This window comes from Polypterus senegalus, chromosome 1, assembly GCF_016835505.1.
Source record: "Polypterus senegalus isolate Bchr_013 chromosome 1, ASM1683550v1, whole genome shotgun sequence".
Classification (NCBI taxonomy): domain Eukaryota; kingdom Metazoa; phylum Chordata; class Cladistia; order Polypteriformes; family Polypteridae; genus Polypterus; species Polypterus senegalus.
The window spans coordinates 215,636,729-215,662,167 of record NC_053154.1 but is presented as its reverse complement, the minus strand read 5'-3'; the positions used below and the strand labels follow the sequence as shown (position 1 = coordinate 215,662,167).

The 25,439-nt window shown below is 40.1% G+C and overlaps 2 protein-coding genes across 8 annotated transcripts in view; one reads left to right on the top strand and one right to left on the bottom strand.

Annotated features, from left to right (window-relative positions):
- Positions 1-13,166, top strand: part of vsir (V-set immunoregulatory receptor) — an 88,455-nt gene extending 75,289 nt beyond the window's left edge. For both annotated transcript variants that reach the window (XM_039768829.1, XM_039768819.1), the window contains exons 5-7: positions 529-556; positions 2,578-2,750; positions 12,464-13,166. In XM_039768829.1, coding sequence (XP_039624763.1) covers positions 529-556; positions 2,578-2,750; positions 12,464-12,501 — 239 coding nt within the window. In that variant the 3' untranslated portion in view covers positions 12,502-13,166. The remainder of the gene's footprint in view (positions 1-528; positions 557-2,577; positions 2,751-12,463) is intronic.
- Positions 1-25,439, bottom strand: part of cdh23 (cadherin-related 23) — a 1,363,918-nt gene that overhangs the window by 239,039 nt on the left and 1,099,440 nt on the right. Inside the window, exon 37 of one of the 6 annotated variants that reach the window (XM_039768773.1) lies at positions 2,948-3,105. The exons of the other annotated variants lie outside the window; for them this stretch is intronic. Within the exon in view, the coding sequence (XP_039624707.1) occupies positions 3,058-3,105 (48 nt within the window). The 3' untranslated portion in view covers positions 2,948-3,057. Of the gene's footprint in view, positions 1-2,947; positions 3,106-25,439 lie in introns of those variants that run through there. 6 annotated transcript variants of the gene reach the window in all.

Below are 25,439 nucleotides of genomic sequence, written 5' to 3'. Positions count from 1 at the left end.
CAACAGAGTTACAACAGTATGCAGCCCTGAGCTCTATGCTCTCGGACCACTGCACTGTTATGATTAGCAACCCTTTCCTTGAAAGTGAAGATAAAACTTAGAATTGTGAAATTGTCCACATCCTGTGATACAGATCATTTAGCTAGGCAACTATCATGGCCTCTGAGGCATTTTTGCAGTGGTGATGATGGTGTTACAGTACTTTAATTGTAGCACTTGCCACTCCATCTGACCCTTTTACATCAGAACCATCCCTACTCTGACTAACCTCTTATCAAGAGCACACCCAACAGCCAGCTGCTTACCAGATGTTCACTCTTCGGTGTGACTACATGTCTGGTGCAACCTCAGTCATGCATTTCTCAGTCTAATGATGATCTGCCATTTTTCCTATGTTAATACTCTATGTCACAAAAATAACATTGTCATTTTTAAAGATCCTCAGTGTCTCAGAATTCAGTGTTTTTTAGGTATGTTATGAAAGTAAGAGCTGCATAATAACCTAACTGTTTTCTCTTTTAATTCTAGGGGCTCATGAACTGGTACGAATGGACAGGTAAGAGTTGCTATATTCTAATCTTGTAAAGCTTACATTTTTGTTGTGAATATTTACAAATGGAAAAGAATTTATTGAAAAATAACAGTGTATATATATATATATATATATACATACACACACATATATATATACAGTATATATATATACAGTATATATATATATATATATATATATATTTAGTGATGGGTGACCTCAGCCATTACTTGGCCAGGACGCACACTGGATGGAAGGACCGGGGGAGAGAGCATCTCCGAGGCACTACATCCCCTGGGAACCTAGAGGGCAGCCCTCCTGGGCGGCTGTGGCACCATGGATTCCCACGGGGCATGCCGGGAGTTGTAGTTTGGCACAACCCTGTTGGGTTCCATGGGGGCCGCCAGGGAGAGCTGCAGAGCCCTACAATGGACTTCCACTACACCTGGGAGTGATTCCTGGTAACACTGATGAGCCACCTGGAGCACTCCCAGGAGTAGAATAAAAGGAGCCACCTCATTCCATTCGAGGAGCCAGAGTCAGGAGGAAGTGATCGAAGCTTGCTGAAAGAGGAATGGAGGCGGAAAGAAAGAGAAGTCTTTTGGACATTGTGCTCTTGTGTGCTGTGTGACAATTTGTGTACTGCCTGTCTCTCTGTGTGTGTGAGTGTGTGTGTATGTATACATATATATATATATTTATATGTATATATGTATACAGTACTTTGGCTGTGGGAAATGCTTCCCTTGATTCCCACCTTCTCAGCACAGTTACAGCACAATAAACAGAACAAGATAGTGTCTTTTCTTCTTCTTCTTCTTCTCTCTCTCTCTCTTTTCTGCCTCCACCCCTCTGCCAGCAAGCTTTGTCCTCCACCTCCTGACTCTGGCTCCTGGAGGAGTGGCAATGGGCTTCTTTTAACCTACACCCAGTGTACAGTACTTCCAGTGGCCTGTCTGCATGGTCTGGAAGCACTTCCGGGTGAGGCGGAAGTCCAACAAAACAGGGCTCCGCAGTCCCTGCAGCACCCCCTGGTGGTGCCCATGGAACCCAACAGGGCTGTGCCAAACTCCAACTCCCATGTTGCCCTATGGGAGTCTGAGACAACGCTGCATTGCTGGGAGGCTGCCATCAAGTGCTCCAAGAGAGATAATGCCCTGTACACGTACTCTTCTCTGGCCTCTCCAATAGACAGGCGTCCTGACCACGTAAGGGCCTTGGCCGTCTGCCACAATATATATACAAAGTATGCATGTGGGTGGTGCAATTATTTATTGAAAGTGTCCCAAAAATGCAGCTGTCTGGTTGTGAAACACCCTGGTTATTGTCTTTGTGTGTGGAGTTTGTTTGCTCTGCCTGTGACTGTGGGAGTTTTTCTCCAAGTACCTTTGTTTTTCTCCCACATCCAAAGACGTGTATTTTAGGTTAATTGGTATGTGAATTTGTGAGTGTGTGTGTATGTCGGCCCTGTGATAGACAGGTGCTCTGGCTAGATTTTTTTTCTACCTTGCACCCAAGGCTGCTGGAGTAGGTTGCAGGCTTTGTATACCTTGGACTGGGTTAAGCAGGTTTGAGAATGTTAGTTCTACATGCAGTACTCTTCAATTAGCAAATGTCTGTATGTTTGTATGTATATGTATATATACTGTAGGTACTTTTGTGTTTGTGTATGTGCAAAGGTTATCAACAATAAAGTCTAATATTTTGTCAGAGTTAATCTAATCTATCTGTATCTATCTATAACAACATTTCTTCTGGTCTTGAAGTAAACAAAGGCCAAATTGCTTTTAATGTGCTCAAATGCATCAAACAGTATATACATACATATATATAAAACAAATTATCTTGAAACACTGACATAACCATATAATCACAGAACTGCAGTTTCCTAGATACTTCTGTCGGTAAAAGTACAGCAATCAGTATTGCAATGGTTACTTTTTTCTAGGATCACTTTTTTAGGAAAACAGGTTTTATGTTCAGCTGTATTATTTTGCCTTCTCAGTGACCAATTCTTCTTATTCATAGTTGCTTTTGTTTCATAGTGAAGCTCAAGGTCATGAGAATCCTGTTTTTGAAGAAGTGATGGGAGAAGCAAAGACCCGTACAGTGGCCCAGATAATGAGGCAGCAGTCAGAGTCGGGGCGCCACCTACTGTCCGAACCAAATACCCCACTTTCACCTCCTGTGCATGGAGATTGCTTTTTTCCATCTCAAGGTAAACAGTTATACTGTAATGTTTGTAACAGCTCTATATTCTAATTAACCACAAGCTAAGATTAATTAAGACAGCAAACCCTCTTGATAATGGCGTGTCATTGTAGGCACCAAGGATTTTTGTGTACACCCTCTACCTCATACTTACTTCTTTGGAGAAAAAGCAGTGCTTTCAGGGTAGAAACGGGCGGTTCACTGTTCTATAGACTTTTAAACTATCAAATTACACTGGGTGCTTTACTTTGGATATGATCCGAAGTCAATATGACATCTCTCTGCTTTTGTGTTCTACTATAATAAGGGCAACATTAAAGATGTGATTTCTTGCAGTCAGACAGTTCACCATTCTCTTCTACCTAAAATAACCAGGAGATAGTCTTCATTTAGCCTCATACACTTAGTCACTGCTGAAGTATAGCAACAGGTGAATCAAAAACAGCAGACCAGCAACATTAAGAAATTGGGACTTGACCTGCAAAAGGTAGGAGTTGGTACACTGATGAGTGGAACCATTTTCAGAAAAGTAGATTATAATCGATATGCAGTTAAATAATTGATAATGTAGCAAGCACAATAAAGAAAACTTAACTCTAAGAACGTGAGGGAACAAAAACCTCTAAGGGAGTAAACCCATCTCACATTAATTCTGTCTTTATGGGCATCTTACTGGGTGCAAGTGTGTCCTGTAAGACTTGTAGCTAAGTTATTAAATGAAGACAGTAATTGGAATTGTGAGACAAAAAGATCATGGCTTGCTAAATATGTCACACAGCATTAAAGTGTCTTAACTTCAAAATATATAGTACATGATGCAGATGGTAAAAGGTAGTAGTGGAAACTAAAACAAAACAAGAGTTTTTCCTACAAGACAAAGAAAGCCATGTTTTCAATCATCAGCAAATAAAAAGGGTACAAACTGCCTGGGCTGAGCTCTGCAGTGGATTGTTCAAGGCCAGGCTATTTAGGGACAGTCAGGGTATGCAAACGTGCAAGTTACCCAGAGGGAAACAGTTATTTTATACTACATAAATATGCAGAGCTGTAATGCAGTAACAGACTTAACAAGCAGACAGTCATGTCAAAACTGAAATTACTTCTCATCTATCCAATCATTGTCGAAAATGCTGAATCTGGTTCATGTTTATAGGAGCCAGAAAATGTCCAGGCAGTATGAGGCACGAGCCAGGAACCATGAACCAGTCCATCGCAGAGAAGGCACACATACTAAGCCATACAGTGCTATTTTACAATCCTCAAAATGAAGTGCCCAGAGAAAAACCATGTAGACATGGGGAAAACGTGCAAACTCAGCTTAGACAGTGTCTGTGCTACTGTGTCATAGCGTCACACTAGGTAGAATATCTTAAACTGTTAAAGCAGCAGAAAGTTAAGCTAACAATTATAAAAACCTCTCCAGATCCCATACGTAGCTCTTAAGACAAACAGCTCTATCCCTATAGCAACATAATTACTTAGCAGGAAGTGGTTACAGGCAGCCTGGCCACCAGTGTTCTGCGGACAAAGGCACCCGCTTGATGTTAAGCCATAAGGACTCAAAAGGCTACTCTTGTGTGTGCTTGGCTTCGTAGCGGGCAAAGACCTTAAATGATGATGGTTTTAAATGAGAAAAAAGCTGAGAATGTAAATAAAGTCTGCTGGTTTATATTCCAGATAGAAACTTGACCAGTCTGTATGTGAGTCATTAGATAACACCTAATACGCTGTTCCTACCTTTTGAATTTGTTTTAACTCAAAAGATGAATTGATTTTTCACTATTGCTCAGGGAAGATTTTAATTTCTTTTTTTCCTCCACTTGTGCAGTGTGCCAGTATGCACTGGAGAATGAACTCCCAGTGGTCTTCTTACCTTCCCAAGCCATGTCCAGATGGTTTTGTTTTGTGCACACTTTTCTGCAGTATCAACGTATCACATCTTTTATTAAAACACCTCTCTGAGCGTCTGTTTTAGACGTATTCAGCTGGCAGAATCTGCTAGGTGGGACTTTTTAATTATTGTATGTTGCTTTTTCCTTTTTGGTCCCCCTATGAAAGGCAGTGAATTTCATTAAAAACAATTTTGTCCTGTTTAGAACCCATCCCTCCATTATCCTAATCTGTTTATTCAGGGCAGAGGTCCCTCTATAGAGCCCCATGTATAAAATATTTTCCCAGAAGACTCCTTCTGGTTTTCTGGAACTAAAGTTAGAATTGCTTGTCCTTCAACAATATATTGGCATTTAACATAACATTTTCACACTGGCAAAATGTAGTTCTGGGTTGCATTGAGCTTTAATTATGGTGTTCAAGTCAGGAGTCAGCTGTTGATAAGGCAACCGCCCATTGCACAGCCTAGTTACACACACCATCACAAGTAAATTCATGTCGCTTTGGAGATAAAGCTGACAACTACAGTACTTGGAGGAAAATCTAAGCAGGATGTGCAAAATGCACACAGACAAGAACCAGCCTTGGAATTTGAACCAAAAACTATGGATCCCATGAGGCATTCAACTTCACTTTTATCTCAAATGCAGATGCTTAAAAAAGAAAAACATACAGCCAACATTACAGAAAAACATATTCCTAGTCCATAGCACCTAAGAATAGTCTGTGTACTGCTTTGCAAATAGACAGAAAAGCTTGCATGGAGGGAGAGGTACAGAGAGCATTTGGTACACAATTGATTGCTGAGAAGCAGTGCCAGTCGAAGCCCATTTGCAGCTCTAGGCAGGGTAGACGAATGTCACACCTTGCTGTGCATAGCAGGTAGATGGTATTATTAGACTTCAAAAACCTGTGTTGGGGAGAAAGATGTTTCCCTTGGAGCCTGCACCCCCTGGAGTGGCATAAATGGCGCCCCTTTGTGTATATACCATGGACTTTAAGGAGTGCTTGCCCCATGGTATATGGAGCAAGCACACTTTTACTTTTATAAATAGTATCATCAGTGTTCATCGACTTTCGCTAACCCTCGTTGTCCTATGAATGCACCCTTTTACTTTCATTAACCATGCCCACTCATTATCATCAGAGTTTGATGACATTCCCCCCTCAGTGTCCTGAGTGCACTTCATACTTCTAAAACCCTAGGGCTGTAGTCCTTCTCGGTTTATGGAGTGAGTGTCCCTTAATTATCATAAATCGTGCGCCTCAGATGACATCATCGCCTACATTGGCTTATGGATTGACTGGCTCTGCTGAGGAGTCTAGTATGGTGGAGATTTTTACATAATTATTGTGAAATGTAGGGCACATTTAACTAGCTTTCCCAACGCTGATTGGCATCAATGCAGCAACTGTCACATTTTGAACATTTTAAAAGAGGCCCCTGCTCAGGTGTTTTGATATGAATACAAACAGATTGATGCTATGTGTTTAATTAAATGTCAGCCATTTTATATTTATTTTTCTTAAAGTAAAATTGTATTAAAAACTGAAAAAACACCTACACATTTTTTATTTCTATGTATAAGCTCCATAAGCTCTTTTACCCTGAACATGCATTCCATTCTTGGCTATACTGTAGTTAGTTTGATTATTGGTGCTTTTGCCACTCAGTGTAAAAGCTCCACGGATTTCTCAGTAAGCATCAAAATGAAACATAAGGATATGAAACATTTTCAATGAATGGTGGTTTGTAAATAAAAGGACTGGTCTTGGCATTGTTCCTTCTAATCTCATTTACTAAACATGTGGCCAAGATTAAAAACAGGAAGCACAAATTCTCTGGAAAGATAATCTCGATTGTCTATATATAGATAAAATAGGAGCGTACTGAGCAGCCTCAAAGAAGATAGAGATCCACTTGTAATGTGGGCAGATTTTTAACAGGACTAACTATGTCACAGATGTTTTAAAGGAGTCCTCAGAAACCATCAGCCGAGTTATACAAAGAAAAATAATTTTAAACAGTGTGATGAACAAATACAGCATTCCTTTTAGGAATTTTGGAAAATGACTGGTAAGCAGATAATAGATTTTTGCAAAAATACTTATTTTTCCCTTTATTTAAGGAATACAACCTAATAACAAAACACAAACCAATCAAATGAAAAGAACATAGCAAGTACAGTGATATGATCTGTAGACCAGCCATGAAACTCTGCACTTAGCAGACGCAAACATATTTTTTAAAACAAAATTGACAGTAGACCTAGAAAGATTATACTTTATGTAGAACTACATGTATATGGTCTTTGGGACAAAAAACAACCTGGACTCCCTAGCAGTTTTACTATATTTGTGAACTTGGAGAGGCATCAGCTAACTCCTAAGAATTACCAGTGGAGAGGATGTGGACCCTCCTGTGCTTGTTGCACCACTGGGTTTCATAGGAAGACACTGGCAATACCATATCTTAACCCTTTTTCTGGCCTATGAGTCCCATTAATCTTTGTCTCAAGAAAATACCTCCAGATAGACACTGGTTTTAGTGAAAACTTCAAGTCTTGCCCTCTGTTGCTGAGGTGTTTCACTTGCATGTTGTTGAGCAGCGGCGTTTGCTTTTTTCAACATTGCGTCTCTTCATCTGCGTAATTAGCATGACGTTGTTGTTGCAGAGTAACATCTGCTGTACACAGGTCTGTAGTAGTTAAAAGTGAGGTGAATGCATTGGCAAACAATTTTTAAAATGCATTTATGTGCCATCTAGTGGCTGTGGTTGAGCATGCGCAGAGCGGACTGCTCCCCACACACAGGTCTTTTGCTTATATGTCTAATGTGTTGAAGCATCTCCATAGCATCACACAGCATTCTCAGACCCACCTAATCCAGCCCAGAGTTTGAGAGCCAGAACCTATCATGGCAACACTAGGTGCAGGTGAGGAAATAGCCCTGCCAGTCTATTGTAAGGCCCACTCACCCACACAGGACTAATTTGGAATCGCCAAGTATCCTGGCATGCATGTGTTTAGGGTTTCCTGAGAAAAACCCATACAGGCACTGGGAGAAATCCAAACAGACTGTTACAGAGTGGGGGATTTCAACCCATTACACTGAATCTGTGAAGCAGCAGTGATAACCACAGAGTTACAGTGTCACACTCTTCCCTTGATAATAGCCAGAATATTTTATACATGATTTAGTCAAAATCTATAGAAGTAAGGAAGAGTCCAGCAAATGTTATTATATATCCATTCATCAATTGGTCCAACACATTTAATCCATAGTAAGGTACACAAGGAGCTGCAACCTGTCCTGCTGTCCTTGGGTGCAAAGCAGGAACCGATCCACCAGTCCCTCACAGAGCATTCATACGGTGTTGATTTAGAGTAATTTATTAACCTATCATCTTTGAGATATGTAAGTATGATTAGAGAAAACTGGAAGCCACACAGACATGAAGGATTGTGTGAGCTCCACACAGAGAGTGAATAGGCTGAGATCTGAATTTTCCTGTAGTTGTGAGGCAGCAGCACCGACTATTGTGTCTTCTTTTCAGGTATCAGTTTTAATCTTTTTGACCAACTTTGCATCAATCATATATTATTTTTACACCTTTCAATTGAACACACATCTCCCTTTCTATATCTCCACATTATGCTGTGGATACAGTGGTCAAAGTCGATGCCACATAACTCTGGGAGTTGACTCCCTTCATGTTCACTCAGTGTACATTTTCTGTGGTTAATTGGAGACTCGAAGTTAAATTGTTGAGAGTGTTGCATGGGTTTTATGTGTGTATGAGTGGCACACAACATGTCCAAGGCACCCCAACAGGCTCTTCTTGATCCAAAGGAGCAGCAACTCTACTCTTGGGATTTCCTCTACTAAGAGCAGTTGTCTGCCCCTTATATGGATAGCGCAATCTATTCTTTTCTGTAAGAAAACCATGACCTCAGACTTGGAGGTGCTGATCCTCATCCCAGCCGGCAGTTTGTGCCAAAAGTCACATTCAGATGAAACAAAGAAGTCAGCATCATCTACATAAAGCAACAATGCTACTGTTGGCCTTGCCAACTGGCCACCCTTACATCCTTGGCTACACCTTGGTATTCTGTCCATGAAAACCACAAACAGGAGTGTAAACAAGACACAGCCTTGACAGAGTCCATCACCCACAGTAAATGAATTAGACTCAACACCAAGTACGCTAACACTGCTCTCATTACATTCATATAGAGAACAGATAACAAGTTAAGAGTGCCCTGTTACCCCATATTCCTGCAGCACTTCCTACAACACGTCAATGAACGCTGTTGTATGCTTTTTCCAAATCTACAAGGGTGTATTCCAACTACAGAGGCGTCACACTCTTTAGCCTTCCAGGTAAGGTCATATAAATGTATTTGATTAAAAGCACAACTCTTTAAGCAGTGACTCTATAACAACACGTTTTCATGTATACATTGGTAAGTTGCTAGGAAAGGATTTCACATACTGAAAGCAAGACTTGTAAATAAGTGAAGCTCAATTTCACTTTTGAAGTGGACCAATATATGGCACATTTGTTGAGTCATAACTATTCTTTAGAATAAAATTTCACTAACGACTGATTTTAGTAACTAAAATACGTAGAGTACGCAAGTACCTAATGTATTGATAAATATCAGTCAATTCCACAAAACTGGTACATGAACTTACACTTACATTAGTATACACACATTTCACAGATTTATAGTCTATGCGGTTATCATCTTTTGACCTGTAACCACTTCCTTACTAATAAGGACACTGATATTGAAATATGGAAATGTACTAGGAAATTATAAAATTAGTACATCATCCGCAGAGGAGTAACTTTATCACTTGAATGCATAATTTAAACTGACATTTCAGAGGTGATCACAGTGTAACTTGTTTATGATAGGGATGAAATATCTTCTTCTTCTTTCAGCGGATGAAATATATGCAACATAATTCAAAGTCAGTTAAAAAAAAGTCTTCCTATGTATCGGGCCTTTGGTAAAAAAACACTTATTTCTAAAGTAATGTGGTGGCAAGATCATTCATTTCTATCTTAACATACAGAAGGGAAAAAAACAACAAAAGAAGAAGCAATGACCTGGCATGAATTTTCCTTATGTAGTTTATAATAAATCTGTATGAGTCCTCTTGAGGTAACCCACCTGGACCAATTGCAGTTTGCCTATCGGACAAAGATTGGAGTGGAGGAAGTAATTATCTGTCTGCTCCACAAGGCATTTTCTCTCCTGGATAAACCTGGCATGTTTTTATGTTTTTTGATTTCTACAGTGCCCTCAATATTAGCCAGCCATCCCTGTTAAGAGGTAAGCTCAGAGATATGCAGGTGGATGAGCCTATGGTGTCCTTGATAATGGACTATTGGGCAGACCACAGTTTGTCAGACTCAAGGACTGAGATTTTGATATGGATGTGAGTGACACTGGAGCACCACAAGGATCAGTCCTGTCTGCTTTTCTCTTCATTCTGCAGACCTCAGTCTAGAAATATAATACCAAGTCATGTCACTTGTAGAAATTCTCAGATGATTCTTCACTTATGGGGTGTATTGATAAGACGATGAAATAGAGTACAGCGGTCAGGTGATGAAGTTTCTTTCTTGGTGCAAAGAGAATTATCAGCATCTTAACATCAGCTAAACCAAGGAACTGGTTATTGATTTTCACCACACAAAAGAGCCTCTACGCCGGGTCATTATTCAAGGAGTGGATGTAGAGCTGGGGCCCTACTACAAGTAATTGGGGGTCCACATCAACGACAGTTTAGGCTGGTTTCAGCACACAGAGGAACTATAAAGAAAGCAGGCTCTTTTTCGTAGGAGGCTACATCCCATCATCACACGTTCTACATTTCTGTGATGGCCAGTGCAATTTTCTAAGCTGTGGTGTGCTGGGCTTAGGAGAGGCCCTCTGAATTAACAAGCTAATTAAAAAGGCAGGCTCGGTTATGGTATGTACTCTGAACCCCTGGAGGTAGTCGGAAAGCAGAGTATTAAAACAAAACTGAGAACCATTAAGAATAATGCTGCACGTCCTCTCTCTGACACACTAACACTGAGTACTGAATCATTCAGCAGAAGTGTGTCAAGAAATACAACTGGGGTTTCTTACACTAACAGCAATACGCCTGCTTAATTCCTCTCTGTGATTGAAACTGTCAAGTCAGAAGTTTTCTGTCTTTTGAAATTACTGTATCTTCTTTTTAGTAATTCTGATGTGTTCAGACCATAATGTGTGTATAGTATGTGTATATACATATATGCATATATTCATTTTTTAAAGAGCTTCTGTAAAAAGCCAGCCCTGCTTAAAAGTGCAGCTTTAACATTAAGGGCAGAGGTTATCCATAAAGACTTTATAGTAAAATGTTAGAGACAACTTTCATTTTATATCTCAGCAGTTTTATTAGTGACTATCATCCATCTATTTTCATAATGATTTCACATTATAGGGTTATGGGGAACCAGACTCTTTACGAGCAGCCTTTGGGTGCATCATAGGAACCAACCCTGGGTATGACACCAGTGAATAACAGGGAATCTTTACTTAAGCATAGGTACACATCATACTGGGCTAATTTAGTTGTCACAAATTATTGAAATCTAAATCTAGAATACACAAGAACACTGAAAACATTGTGGACCACCAGGGGGTGTAGGGCTCCCCCAACCCCAACACAGACAGGCAGAGACACAAGGCTTGCCAGACAACACACCTTTATTTAAGTGGGGAAGTGCTTTTCTGCACAGTACAAAGTACCAAATATACAAGCAAGCACAGCCGTCCCTTCTTCCTCTGTGTCTCTGTCTCCACTCCTCCTCCCACAAGCTTTGTCCACCTCCTCCTGACTCCAGCTCCTCAACTGGGGTGTGCGGCTCCTTTTATAGTGCACCCGGGAATGCTCCAGGTGTTCCTTGACCTTCTTCCGGCAGCACTTCCAGGTATGGCGGAAGTGGTGCCACAAAGGGCTGAAGCACCCCCTAGTGGCGCCCACAAAACCCAACAGGGCTGCTCCATACTACAACTCCCTGCATGCCCTGTAGTGCTGTTGCAACCCAGGGGGGCTGCCCTCTAGTGTCTTGGAGAGATAATGTCCCAACTGTGCTCTCTTCCTCGGTCCTTCCACCCGGCTGGCTTCTTCACAAGGAGACAGTAACTGGGTCAAGGACTGCAAACATGTCCCTGGCAGCAGTCCTAAGCACTGTGCCACTGCAGTGCCAGTCATAGGAAGTGTTAGAAGCACTGCAACAAAATGAAGTGTAATCAAGCTGATCTGCTGACCAGTGATTTTACACACAATCAAGACATATAGGTAAAGCTGCAGCATATTGCAGATCTGAATGCCATACCTTATGAAAAAACAAGATGAGACACTTAGCTTAGTTGCTAGATAGCAATATCAGTTGTATCCAAATATTTCAATACATTTGCATTACAATACATGGTAAAGTATTTGTTTCTTGCTCTTTTGGTGCAGAAACATTGGAAATGCAGCAGAAGGGGTCACAAAACAGTGCAGCAGACATGGATAATTAAAGTATGGCCAATGCATATGCAACAGAATTAAATTAAAAATGTAAATAATTAATTTTAACCTTCAATTTTCACTAAATAGGATAAGTGTGTTTTAATGTTGGAATCCTCCCATCAAGTAGTGGTCTATCAGAAGAACAAGAGCTTATGTTTAATAGGAAGAAGAACAGTATTGAGGGAGCACATGAAATATCCACTATAGCATAATCTTACCATATTTTAATGCTAGAACATTTTTGTTCTCTCTCTTTTTCTGCAGAACCCATCCCGGAGTCTCCAGATTTAGTTAAAATCTAAAGGATGATGATGATGACCAAAACAGGCATGAAAAAAACCCGGATTTCCAAGAATGGACAACCCCAAAAACAAATTGTCTACTTCTACCTGTTTTTATTTTTTTTTTTTAAGTTCTGCTTTTTTTACTTTCATTTTTTTCTATTTTAACAATGTTTATTAACAACAAACAAAAAAGAAAAAGATTTACCCAGAAGCTCTCGGCTTCTAGCGGAACATTTGGAAGGAATGACGCAGGATTTGGTGTCTTAGTTTAGGGAAGTGTTTTGGCCAACAGTGGAAATGAAAGCAAAGCATCTTATTATGGGATGCTAATTTTTCGGAGGTGGGGGGGGTGGAATAGGAGGGGTAATGGGAGGGGTAATGGAGCGGGTGAGGGGCTTAAACAACACGCACATTGCTATGCAATAGTAAGCTGAAAACAATGTATATATGTATGTATATTATCAGATGTTTTTTGTGTATTACTGCAGTTGATTGAAGGCATTGCTGTATCCTCTTTCTGCTCTCAATTGAAGGTATTCATTCTCATCGGCAGGTTCAATGTTTATATTATTTAATATTTTTCTTTTCTTATTTGTATGCATCTGCCAGCTTTGGCCTTTGTAGAACAGATACACTGTACAGAGTAAACCACATGTGGCCTCTTCACGTGGGGTGCAAAAAAGGTGCCATCCACCAAAAAGGAAACCAGGAAACTGCTAAAAAGCAGAGCGCTTTAAATGTTTGTGTCAAGCCTCGTGCGCTTGTACCTACAGGATATGAGGCGAACTCGAGGGGTGCTCAACTTATGCAGCATTAGTCGCAGGGCACACATGCTGTTGACCTGCACCTCCCCACCCTAGGTCAATTGCAAATAGGCTTCTCCCACAGCACTTGAACAATGGTAGCATACAAAATGAGGCCAAATAAAAATGTGAGAGATTCTACAAAATGATCTAGCAGAGCTGAGAAACAAAAAGAAAACCTTTATCCATGTGGGAATCATTTGATTAATACTCTGGTCATGTTCCGAGGTGTAATAATGAAGCAAAGAGAGGGGATAAGCAGTGTTTTGTGGCACTGACTAAGGCACACCATTTTAGGAGAGGCTCAGCACTTTATTATGGAGGGGGCTTATGAAGGGAATGAAGGGGAGGGGTGGGAGATTTCTACTTGTGTTCTCTGCCTTACTCTACTGTTCTTGCTATTCAGTGCATCATACTGTAAATATTCAGAGTTACAATATCTTTTATGCAAAAAAGGGTTTAATTTTTTTAATTACTTTTTTTAAAGAAAAGAATGTAAATTAAATAATGTTCTTAAAGTGATGCGTTTTGAATTATTTTCTCACAAGATGTGTGTTTGAAATGTTAAAAAAGAACTCTGCTGAAGGTTATACTGTCATTTGAGTTTTGATTTTTTTTTTTACATTTCCTAAAATAGGTTTCAAAGTAGCAACTCACAAGTACTAAATGAAAGAGGCTGCAGAAGTGGTCATCCTGCTTGAAATTCGACTTTGCTTTTCATTGACAAAGCAGGATAAAATAAACTTTTTTTTTTTATGTTGTCGGTAACACTTGGCACTGCAAAAATGCATCTATTACTCATATACAGTTACATAATAAGACCTTAACAAAGGCTTTGTTTGATATTAACAACACTCAAAAAGCCTCAGCAAAGTAGTTCTTCATCTCATATTAAAAGTGTATGATCTGCTGGTAAGATAACTTGTAAATATACAGTAAGAGCTTCATTGGGTATTATAGTGAAGTATGCAATATTAAAGCCACCTCTAACCATTCCAAAGTGAAGCCTTCATGGTAGTCCACATTGCAGAAATTATTAATTATTAATCAGTTTATTGATGCTTTGTAAGTGTTGTCAAAAACAAAAGAAGCCTTTGTTAAAGTCATTACATAACCGTATATATGAATTATAGAGCCATTTCTGCACTTGATGAGTTACCTTTATACTTCATCCATAATTTGGAATTGTTGCCCAGTATCATCTAAACAGTTTGACAGCAATGCACCATGAAGATTTTGTAGACCTGTGTTACCTTTATACTTCATCCATAATTTGGAAGTAATGGCTGCCCAATTTCATACAAACGGTTTGACAGCAATGCACCGTAAACACTTGATTTTGTAGACCTGCATATCAGTGAAAGAGAAATTCCCCTCATCAAGCATGACTGAGTTAGGACTCGCATGTCGACATACTTCACTTCACAACCAAGTTTCTATCTATCTTTGGGGGCTCATCCTGTCTGATCTGAAAGTGTGCAGTTTTAGCCATTTAGAAAGCTGATCATAACAGAGATGACTTGATGTATACATAGTGTTACTATTTTCCAGGTGTCATTATTCTATACAGTACCCTTCATAACTTTTGCTTTGATTTTGTGTCATGCATCCAGCCTACAGTTCTAGTTAATTTAGATTAATAAATGAATAATAATTGATTATGCCATTACTACTCTAAAACTGATTAGTTTGGGTCACAAGTGGCTAGAGCCTGTCCTGACAGCGTCATTTGGAAGGGAAGAACCAGTCTTGGTTGATGATGAGTGTGGGAAACAGCCCGGACACAGATAGACGGACATCATTTTAGCACCCAACACACACGTTTATTTACAATATATTTACAGTAATAAGTGCACAACCCAGTGCCTCAGCACCAATCACCCCAAAGTCCAGGCCTCACAATAATGCCTTGTCCTCTCTGCAGGCCGCCTCTTGCCTCTCCTCCCGAGCTCTGTCCACTTCCACCCGACTCCAGCTCTGAATGAAGGGAGGTGGCCCCTTTTATTGTCCGCTGCATGTGCTCCAGCAATCTTCCACCAACACGCCCCAGTGTGGCGGAAGTGCCGGCTGCATCCCCGGAAGCACTCCGGGTGTCCCTGCTCCTCTTCCCTCCAGCACTTCCTGGTGTGGCAGAAGTGCTGAGGTCCAGGGTTCTCCAGGCATTGGGGCGCCCCCTGGCGGTGACCATGGGCCCCAACAGGGTTGAGCTTCAAAGCTCTGTACCCATGGTCCCCACAGCAACCAGGGCGGTTGCTCCCTCGTGGTCTGGAGGAGGCGTGAGCCCCCCTCTCATCCTCTTGGGCGTCCCGGCTGGGTACCACCCCCAGCTGCGTGCCAAATTAGTCAACTGCAGGGCAAATTTAGCCTATCTCACATTTATTTAGGAGATAGAAGGAAAAGTGTAATGCCTAATGAAAAACCTCACGGAGATGACCGGTGGTTTTTACTGCACAATGACATTGGGAGGGCCAGGATCTGAATCCAGAACTCTGGAGCTGTGAGGCAGAAGTGCAGATCACTATGCTACTCTTAACTTCATCAGATCTTGGTGTTGGGCCTGTGGCTCATCCTTGAATATCAGGGCTATAGTTGTAGAGAAAAGCTAAGCAAAATGACACATTTTATTGACTAACTAAAAAGATTACAATATGCAAGCTTTCAAGGCAACTCAGGCCCCTTCTTTTGTAGTTGTAATCGTGTCTGGATTACTGATGGTTAAAAATGCTACTGATACTTAAGCATCACCGTGTTTAAACTCGCTTTACCAAAATAGAATGACATTTAAGAATTTTGCAGATCAACTTGCTAAGTTATTCATTCTATCTTATGTGACAAACTCTCCCATCATTTTCTTTACCGTATCTTACCACCTTTGACTTTAATCCTGTCAGATTTTACATTCTTTGGCTGTACCACCACAAAAAATGGCGAGATGAGATTTCGGAAATGCACAGATTTATCTTCTGCTCACCTGATTGTTGCAACATGAAGACATTTCCCATTGTACAAAGCACAGGGTTTACCTCAGGGATAGGATTCACATTTCATTACAAACATGGACTTTGTTAAAAAAAAATAATAAATGAATGAATGCGCAGGTAACTATAAAGGATGTGTTTTGGGGAGAATTCTCAAAATGGACTTCACTCTACACCTTCCAGACAAGCTAAGTATCTGCACTGCATATTGGAAGCTTATTCAGACATATATCCATGTGGGTGATGTTCTAACTGGTGCCCCAAAAATGGGGGCTGGGCCGCACTGATTTTGAAACAGGAAGCTGATGTTGAGACTGTTCGTACTTCTCTAAACTACAAACATGTCATGTCAGTGGTTTTCCTGTTTTTATCAGCTTTGCAAGTCTCAGAAAGTGCTCAGCTGTCACCTCTGCATCTCTCACCTACCTCCATGCAAGATGGAATGAGAACAACCTTGCAACTACTTGGCAATGACAGGATGATTGTTAAACAGCAAAAATCCTGAAGTGGGTTTTCAAAGAAAATGCTACATGGTGGTGCTTATATGTTCTACTGAGCAAAGTATGCCAGCAAACTGAAATGAAATTCACAGATTATTGTGACGAACCAGCCTTTTATTACAGAATTTAGTAAAAGAATCCACCTGTACAAAATAGATTCGTAAAGAGTCTCATGTGGAAATGCATATGCTTAATCCAGACATACATATTTAATGTTGATGCTTTCCTACAACTTATAATGAAAGTGGACAAATATGAACCAAGAAAAAGAAATCTCCCTGTGGTGGGCTGGCGCCCTGCCCAGGGTTTGTTTCCTGCCTTGCGTCCTGTGTTGGCTGGGATTGGCTCCAGCAGACCCCCGTGACCCTGTAGTTAGGATATAGTGGGTTGGATAATGGATGGATGGATGGATGGACAAAGCAGTCTGTATAAACTAAAAAATCCAAAGGATACTTTATGTGACCAGCAAGGTTACAGGCCAAGGAGTGGAAGAGGACAAGGTAAACGTTCATCTGAGGCCAAATAGACAGAGAGTGAGAGAGAGAAGTCCAAATTGGCAGATAAAAGTATCCCTTCATGTCATAAAGAGGTGGTAAGTTTTATGTGGAAAGGGGAGATTTTTGGGAACAGCTGTATAAGAGAAAGGTCCTGGAGTTAAAGCAGCAGCACTGGCTTAAGATGTTAGCGGACAACAATTAGGCATTATGGGAAAATGGTGGAGTACTGCTGATATTTCATTAGGGTTAGTAGCCCAGTGGCAGGCATCTCATTTATGCCATAATACTGTATTACACCCAACGACTTATAAAATTTCTTATCATACCTACAGTGCGTTATTTTCAATATAAATTATAAGTGAATTAACATCATAACTGATTGAAAGAGCCCTCTTCCATTATTAACAAATCTTTCCTGCATGAATTTCCTGCAGCCTTTACTTTGCCCTTCCCATGTCTTTTTTGCTTCTGTGCCATTTGAACTCCCAGATTCCCTCTAGCGGAGAGCAGTGGATGTGCAATGTTGGTCAAGGACATTGACATAATTTATTTGTATTGCTTTTGATTAGGTGTCCCAAATTACGCTGTACTTACCAAGTAATTATCTGTATAATTACAGAGTAACTAGGTACTTGGGTTATTAACTTGTACTTATTGTGTAATACAGTGTAACACTATAATTAAGCACTCAATTGTAATTGTTATTCCACAATTTTTATAAGTATGTATATAAATTGTGGAATAACGATTACAATTAAATGCTTAATAACAGCATTACATTGTGTTGCACAGTAAATACAATGTAATTACATCTAGTTACTCTGTAATTATACAAGTAATTACATGGTAGCTACAGCATAATTAGGGACACCTAATCTAAAGTGATACAAGTTTTTTAAGTCATTGATAACAAAACAAACTGAAATGAATGTTTATGTATTATGCATACACTTTTTGTAGGTTATTATGTTTTAACTGTCTTAAATTTCTGTGAAAAATACTGTAGGTGAATGTTGAGGCCAGTTTTTTTTTTTTATGGAATTGAGATATATTTACTACTTTAAATGGTGCTCAGCTCTGTTGGGTCCCAAGAGGCATGGCACATACTTTATTACGATCTACAGAAATTCTTAATGGCAACAGGATGGGTCTTGCTCAAGCCATTGCTGGAGTGCAACAGCCTTTAGGGAGGGTCACAACAGCACAAGAAGCAGAAAGATGTAAGCTGAGTGAATTAGGACAATACATAGGGGGCATGCCCACAAGGCTGGTGGTTCAATACCTGCCTGAGTCTCACTATGAAACTCTGAGCAAGTTACTTATCCTACCTGTAAAACAAGTCTGCAAACTGTTATAACATATCCTAATTGCCCTGGGTAAAGGTGTTAGTCAGTTATACAGTAATAATAAATGCTGGCTCTCTAACGTGAAAACAGAAAGTGAGAGGCCAATTAGACAGAAGGCTGCCAGCTGGGGTCAGGTTGCCCATTCCAACATGTGCTTAGCAGGACCTGGCAGTACCTCTCTGTCTGTATAACATAGAATTGCTTTATTTGCAGTATTGATTGTGACCTGGCCCTTTAAAGGCAATGGAGGTTAAGGGGTGCAGGCCACCATTACACTACCAGTCACAAGTTTTACAACACCTCCGTTTTTTCAAAATTCATGGAAATGCACGCAGTTTCATTTCCTAATGTTTCATGAAATCAAGGTATACCTGTATATGAAATAAACTTTTGTAAATAAAAAAATAAGTCAAGGAATCTTTAACTATACAAAATATTATTCACACTTTTGATTCATTAGTAGCCACCAAACTGTGGTAACCCTTTTGATTCAGAATGCCAATCACTCTGTGCAAGTCACCAAAGCTGCCTCAAGCAAAAGAACCCTTGTGTGGAGTCACACACTGAGGAATCATCATTTCACCAACTCAATTGTGTGCAAACACCCTGCGTGATGAACCAAAGCGTTCAAATTTTGATTCATTGGTCCATAAGAGTTTCTTCTAGGCTGTAGTCGTCCACATTTGATATTTCAAGGCCCTATTTTGTCCTTTAAGGAATGGCTTTCTTACTGTCACTCGCCCTGTCAAACCTGCAGCACAAAGTCTCCTCTTCACAGTAGAAACTGGGACTTGTTTTTTTTTTTGACCACTGTTAAGCTGTGCTTGAAGCTGTTGTGCTGTGAAGCACCTATCATGCAAGCTGGTGACCCCCAGAAACTTGTCTTCTGATTGGGTTCTGACTTTGGGTCTGCCAGATTTCTCCTATTAGAGTTTCTTCCAGTTTCCAATTGCATTTAAGTTGTGTAGGACACCGTACTCCGTGACATTTTGATTTTATTTTACAGTTTCTCTAAATGAATGGCCTACACTTCAAAGGGTAATAATGCTCTGTCTCATTTCATTGTCTAAGTGCTGTTTTCTTGCCATTATCACTGGAATGTATTACTTTTCTACAGTGTGTCATACACACGCGACTAGGGGGCTGCTGAAGGACCCGATGTGTCGTGTGAACCCGCCAGATGGGAGAAAGCCATTGTACAAATGAATCTCTCTGTTCTATCACAGGAAGAATGAGCCACAAAAGAGCCAGGCGCCATGAGTTCACCTCCAGTTGCACAATCAGATGGCCAGGCCACTTCCGTATTCCCCAGTCATGTGTTGTCCCTTCCTGATGACATCACGACCCTCCCTTGATTCCCCGCTATTCCCGGCATCCTTTTTGCCATCCCTTCCTCCATAAATACACCATCTTATTCACCTGAAAGACGTTTTTGTACCGATGTTTACAGTTGTCTGTAACTCATATTACTTAACCTGCATTTTCCTACACTATACGGGGATGGCTGCCCAACCCTTTAACGTCATTTCAGTGTGCTGCTTTTACAAGTGTAATATTGTCCAAGTAGTACTTCAGAGGGTATGGTAACACAGTCAGGTGGCATACCTGTGCAAATGGTTTACTTCAACTTGCAAGACTTAATTTACTTTGATTGCTGCAGAACATCTGTAGGTTGTAACCTATTAGTTGTTCCCTGAAGAAGGCCCATTTGTAACATTGTGAAATGTCCTTTGTTTCATATTTTGCTAACCTAAACTTTAAATTTAAACCCCTGGCAGTTTAACACTTTCCTTTTCACCATTTTAGGTCATTCATTTCGTTTCAACTGATTGAGAGAGAGGCTGCATTTTTTGTAGTATTTATTATTCCAATTTTGACTTCTCCCTTGTTTATTCTTCTCCGTGTGTTTTGATTTGAATATAATAATTTAAATAACTTTTGTTCAGCCTTGGTATCAGTCTGGGTACTCAGGTCTTCCCTGATGACAAACCCATCATAAGATGGTAGGTGTCATAGACAACACATTTTGGCTGGCAACTTGGTCAAAATGGATGGACTCTCACCTGGCTGGGCATTTATGGAAGCACTTGGATGGACGAACATCCTGGCCACGTTGGTTACTGGCATCTTCCCTGGCCAGAAGGGCATAAAAACAGAAAGACAGAAGGTGACTGCCTCCTATACACTGGGTGGCAGTATCCCTTAGGTGAAACTCCCATTTACAGTATACACCCATAGGGCATATTGACAGCTGCAGTCTTGATGGACAGCTCTACTGGGGTACTTGGGAGCTCTAGGGGAAGGCCATCTGTGCTCTTGGGGGTTAGGGGGGTTCTGTCTGAACCAGAAGTGCTTCTGTCTTGCAGGACTCCTTGATGGGTCCAGTATAAGAGGAGTCGTCTCACTTCAATCAAGGAGTTGGAGTTTGGAGGCGGTGGACAAGCTTGCCTGGAGGAAAGTGGAAGAGGATAAAAGGAATTGGAATTGGGATTAGGATTGTGATTGTGCTAACTGGGACAAGACCATGTGAAACAGCACTTTATTCAAAATTTGAACCCAGGACTGTGTTAATCGAGTTGTGTCTGTGGGTGTGGGGCTCAGTAATATCCCTTACAGGATGCACAAGTGTCAAGGTTTGTGCAAGTCTGAGTCTCTCATTTCTTTTAGTCTTGTTCTTCAAAACTGTGCATACTGTTGTGTTTTCTGACAGAAGGTTAAATTTACTTTAGCGTCCATCTTCCTAGCCAAGATGTGCCAATAAATTTAAATTCCAATTAGAGTTAAGGGCTGAAGGAACCTTCCTCTTTGCTGCTTCTTTTATGGCTCTACTGCACCCAGCACAGCAATTTTGCAACACTTGGCTCTCTGGTGTGTCCAGCTGTGATGACACATCTGCACAGGACAGTGTGTCATTTATGCAACAGCAGTAGAACTCCAGAAATAGAGGCAGAACGGCTCAGCTCCGGAAAGCCATTAGAGATGTGAACTTGCCAAGAGTTTATTTAAATGAGAAAGAGGAATAATGAGAGGAAGCATGGAATGTGCTGCTAGAAAGGCTCTCTTTGCAAAGTTCATCCGGCTTACCCATAAAAAACTCACATGAAACACAAAAGCAGATGTATCATTTCGGGAGACTAATAAAGCTAGTATTTTGTAATTAAATATTACAATATCTGATTTTGTTTGATTATGTTCTGCTTTGTATCACTTACTTCTGGGACAGCCAGCGGCTCTCATTGGCCAAGCACTTTTGATGAGAAAATAAGAATATCGTTATATCTGTTATATCTGTTTGTCCATGGTCATATTAAGGTCATCCATCTATGCATTTGCCAGCTCAGTTTATCCAGTTCAAGGTTATGCGAGGCTGGAGCCTGTCCGAGCGGCATTAGGTGCAAAGTAGAAACCAGTCCATCATGGGGCACATTCACACACTTGCCTTATACTGGACAAATGGAAGAAAAATGTGCAAGGAAGCAAGATATTATGAATCAGTAGATTATAATAAACTAGCAAAATACCCATGCTTCGTAGCGGAGAAGTAGTGTGTTAAAGAAGTAATGAAAAATTAAAGGAAACATTTTGAAAATAACGTAACATGATTGTCAATGTAATTATTTTGTCAAATTTTATGAGTGCTGCTGTCATAAATATATATATATATATATATATACATACATACATACATACATACACACACATTATATATACAGTATATATATCTATATCTATATATATATCTATATACTGTATATATCTATATATATCTATATCTCACTCTCTATATATATACACATACATACTGTACATACATACACACACACACCATTATATGTATATATCTATATGTATCTATTTGTATCTCTATATCTATATATATACATATACACACACACATTATCTATCTATCTATCTATCTATCTATCTATCTATACACACACACACATTATATCTATATATATATATATATATATATATATATATCTATATATATATCTATATATATATATCTATATATATATATATATATATATATATATATATATATATATATCAAAATACCCACGCTTCGCAGCGGAGAAGTACTGCCTTAAAAGTTTTATTAAGAAGAAAATTAAACCTTATTAAACTGAGGGAAAATATACCAATAATTGTTTGTTAAGGATCTCTTTGTATACCACATTGTGAGTTCGGCCCTCCGGTTGTAATATGACCAAGCTGTGTGCTGAGCTTACTCTTGGGCATGCAACGTACAGTTGGCCATGTGAACAGTAATCTTGTTTCAAATCTCACAGCTTGGATTGCTGCTATCATAATCGGTTTGAGTTTCATGGTTTGTTTCAATTACGACAGTATTTGTAGGACTTGTGTTGAAGAGACATTCGGCATCTGTCAAGCGTTGTAAGTATACAACCAGTTTCATCGATAACTTCACATCCAGCTTTTGAGAGTTTAAACATTCATAAACATCAAAGTGTCCACTACTGAAATTGTCACCTGTGAATCTAGGCATTGGCGGTTGTCCAAAGGTGTAAAATATTTGACCATTTCGGTACACTTGAAAGCGACAACCGAACAATTCAGCAGCAGCCATCAACTCACATGCAGAACCATAGGTGAAGGGCTTAAGCATTTCATTCTTATAGTGCTCCTGTGTAGTATAATTATCTCCTGTACCGTCATCAGTCCATACCTTGAACCTGTGCCAGTCATTCAATACATAAGACACAATGTTCCTCCGGATATCAAGAGTGAGCCCGATATGGCTGTGCAATATGTAACACAGAGAATGGAAAAGATAGGTGCCATCTCCGGGAATGGAAACCACTCAGTAAGTGACAGTTCTTTGATCGATGGTGATCATCTTGATAGACATGTTAATGGGGGTACAGTTGGAATGATAAAGGAAATGGGTACCTGAACAATGTAAAGTAAGTCTAAAATACCTACACAATAACTATAATCGTAATAAATGAACAATAAAACAGCGGAGAAGCCGTGGATTAAATAAAAAGGCTGTAGTTATCAGCAGGGAGATGTGAATCCCGTGGAGAAGCAAGGAAGGGAATGAAGAGACTGGAACGATGGATGGCTTTATACAGGCAGGCAGCCAACAACGTGGGAGGTGTTGGGATGTGGGATGTGGCGTCATACCACCGAAATAAGTATGTACATTGGTTTCGGTTAGTGCAGGGAAGCCGGCTACCAAATTTCGTGAAGATGGGGCCATAAATAAGAAAGTTCAACATGGCGGACATTGTTGACCGTTATGACCGTTATGCATTGAATTTCAAAATTAAACCTGCTTAACTTTTGTAAGTAAGCCATGAGGAATGAGCCTTCCAAACTTCAGCCTTCTACCTAAACGGGAAGTTGGAGAATTAGTGACGTTGGAAAGTTCAATATGGCGGCTGACAGTGGCGTCATACCACCGAAATAAGTATATACATTGGTTTTGCTTAGCGCAGGGAAGCCGCCTACCAAATTGCGTGAAGATAGGGCCATGAATAAGAAAGTTCAACATGGTGGACGTTGTCGACCGTTATCGACCGTTATGTGTAGAATTTCGAAATGAAACGTGCTGAACTTTTGTAAGTAAGCTGTAAGGAATAAGCCTGCCAAATTTCAGCCTTCTACCTACACGGGAAGCTGGAGAATTAGTGATGAGTCAGTGAGTGAGTGAGTGAGTCAGTGAGTCAGTCAGTCAGTGAGGGCTTTGCCTTTTATTAGTATAGATGAAGGACACATGTAAAGTTATGTATTATTTCTTCCTTATTATTCATTAATTCATTTTTCAAATGTGCTTATTAAATTAAAGGTTCCAGGGAGCAGGGGCCTGCTATCAGGCACTGGAGGAGGCGCTAGTTCATCACAAGGGAATTTACAAACACACAAGAACATAAGACATTTGACAAATGAGAGGAGACCATTCAGTCCATCAAGCCTGTTTGTTTAGCTAATAGTTAAGCTGCCCCGATATCTCATTCTGACTCTTCTTAAAGGTTGTCAAGGTTTCTGCTTCAAGCCTTGATGTAGCCGCAATCAAGAGTCACCAATTGAACTAACAAACATACTGTATTTTGGAATGTGGGAAAAACTGGACTACCTAAACAGGCATGCTAAAAATATGCAATTCAGTTGCACATTTTGCACAGACCTCAAAAACTCAAAAACTGTGAAGATGTTAGGCAGCAGTTTTAATCACTGTGACACCAAGCCTCCCCTAAATAATAATTTCCACAAGGTGATTTTTTGCCCAGTGGCAACCAGGAAGGATTAGGTGGCACAGTACAGGGTATGAGCCCACACGTTAAGAGAGAAAAAGAACTATCAAGGAGTAGTAAGCCTTGTAAATGTTATGGGTGCAATAATAAAGGACAAAGGGCAGTAATAAAATATGAAATGTACAGTACCTGGAGAGGAACCATTATGTAACCACTGGCATGCTCGAGGGCTGGTGAAAATGCAGATGCTAGGAATGTTTTACCTGCCATGAGAGAGACAGAGAGTCATGGAGGACTAGCAGGAAGTTGGAACCCCTCAGTGTCAAGATGTCAGGGTGTATTGGGGTCATTATCCAATTTCAATGCTTAAAACTGCCAGGAGATCTTTTATTTCCCTGTAGCATGTCAAATGGCAATAGAAGGTTCCACAATAAAAGCTGTGCATCTTTTAACAAAGATAGTCCAAAATGTGTCTTAGATACCTGGGGTCAAATTTAAGAAAAACTTGCATATACACAAAAAGTGGCTTGAAATGTGCATATGCAGCTTTCCGCACAAAAGTCAGAATTTATAAAACTAAACTTGACAGGGAAGCTTGCATATATTTA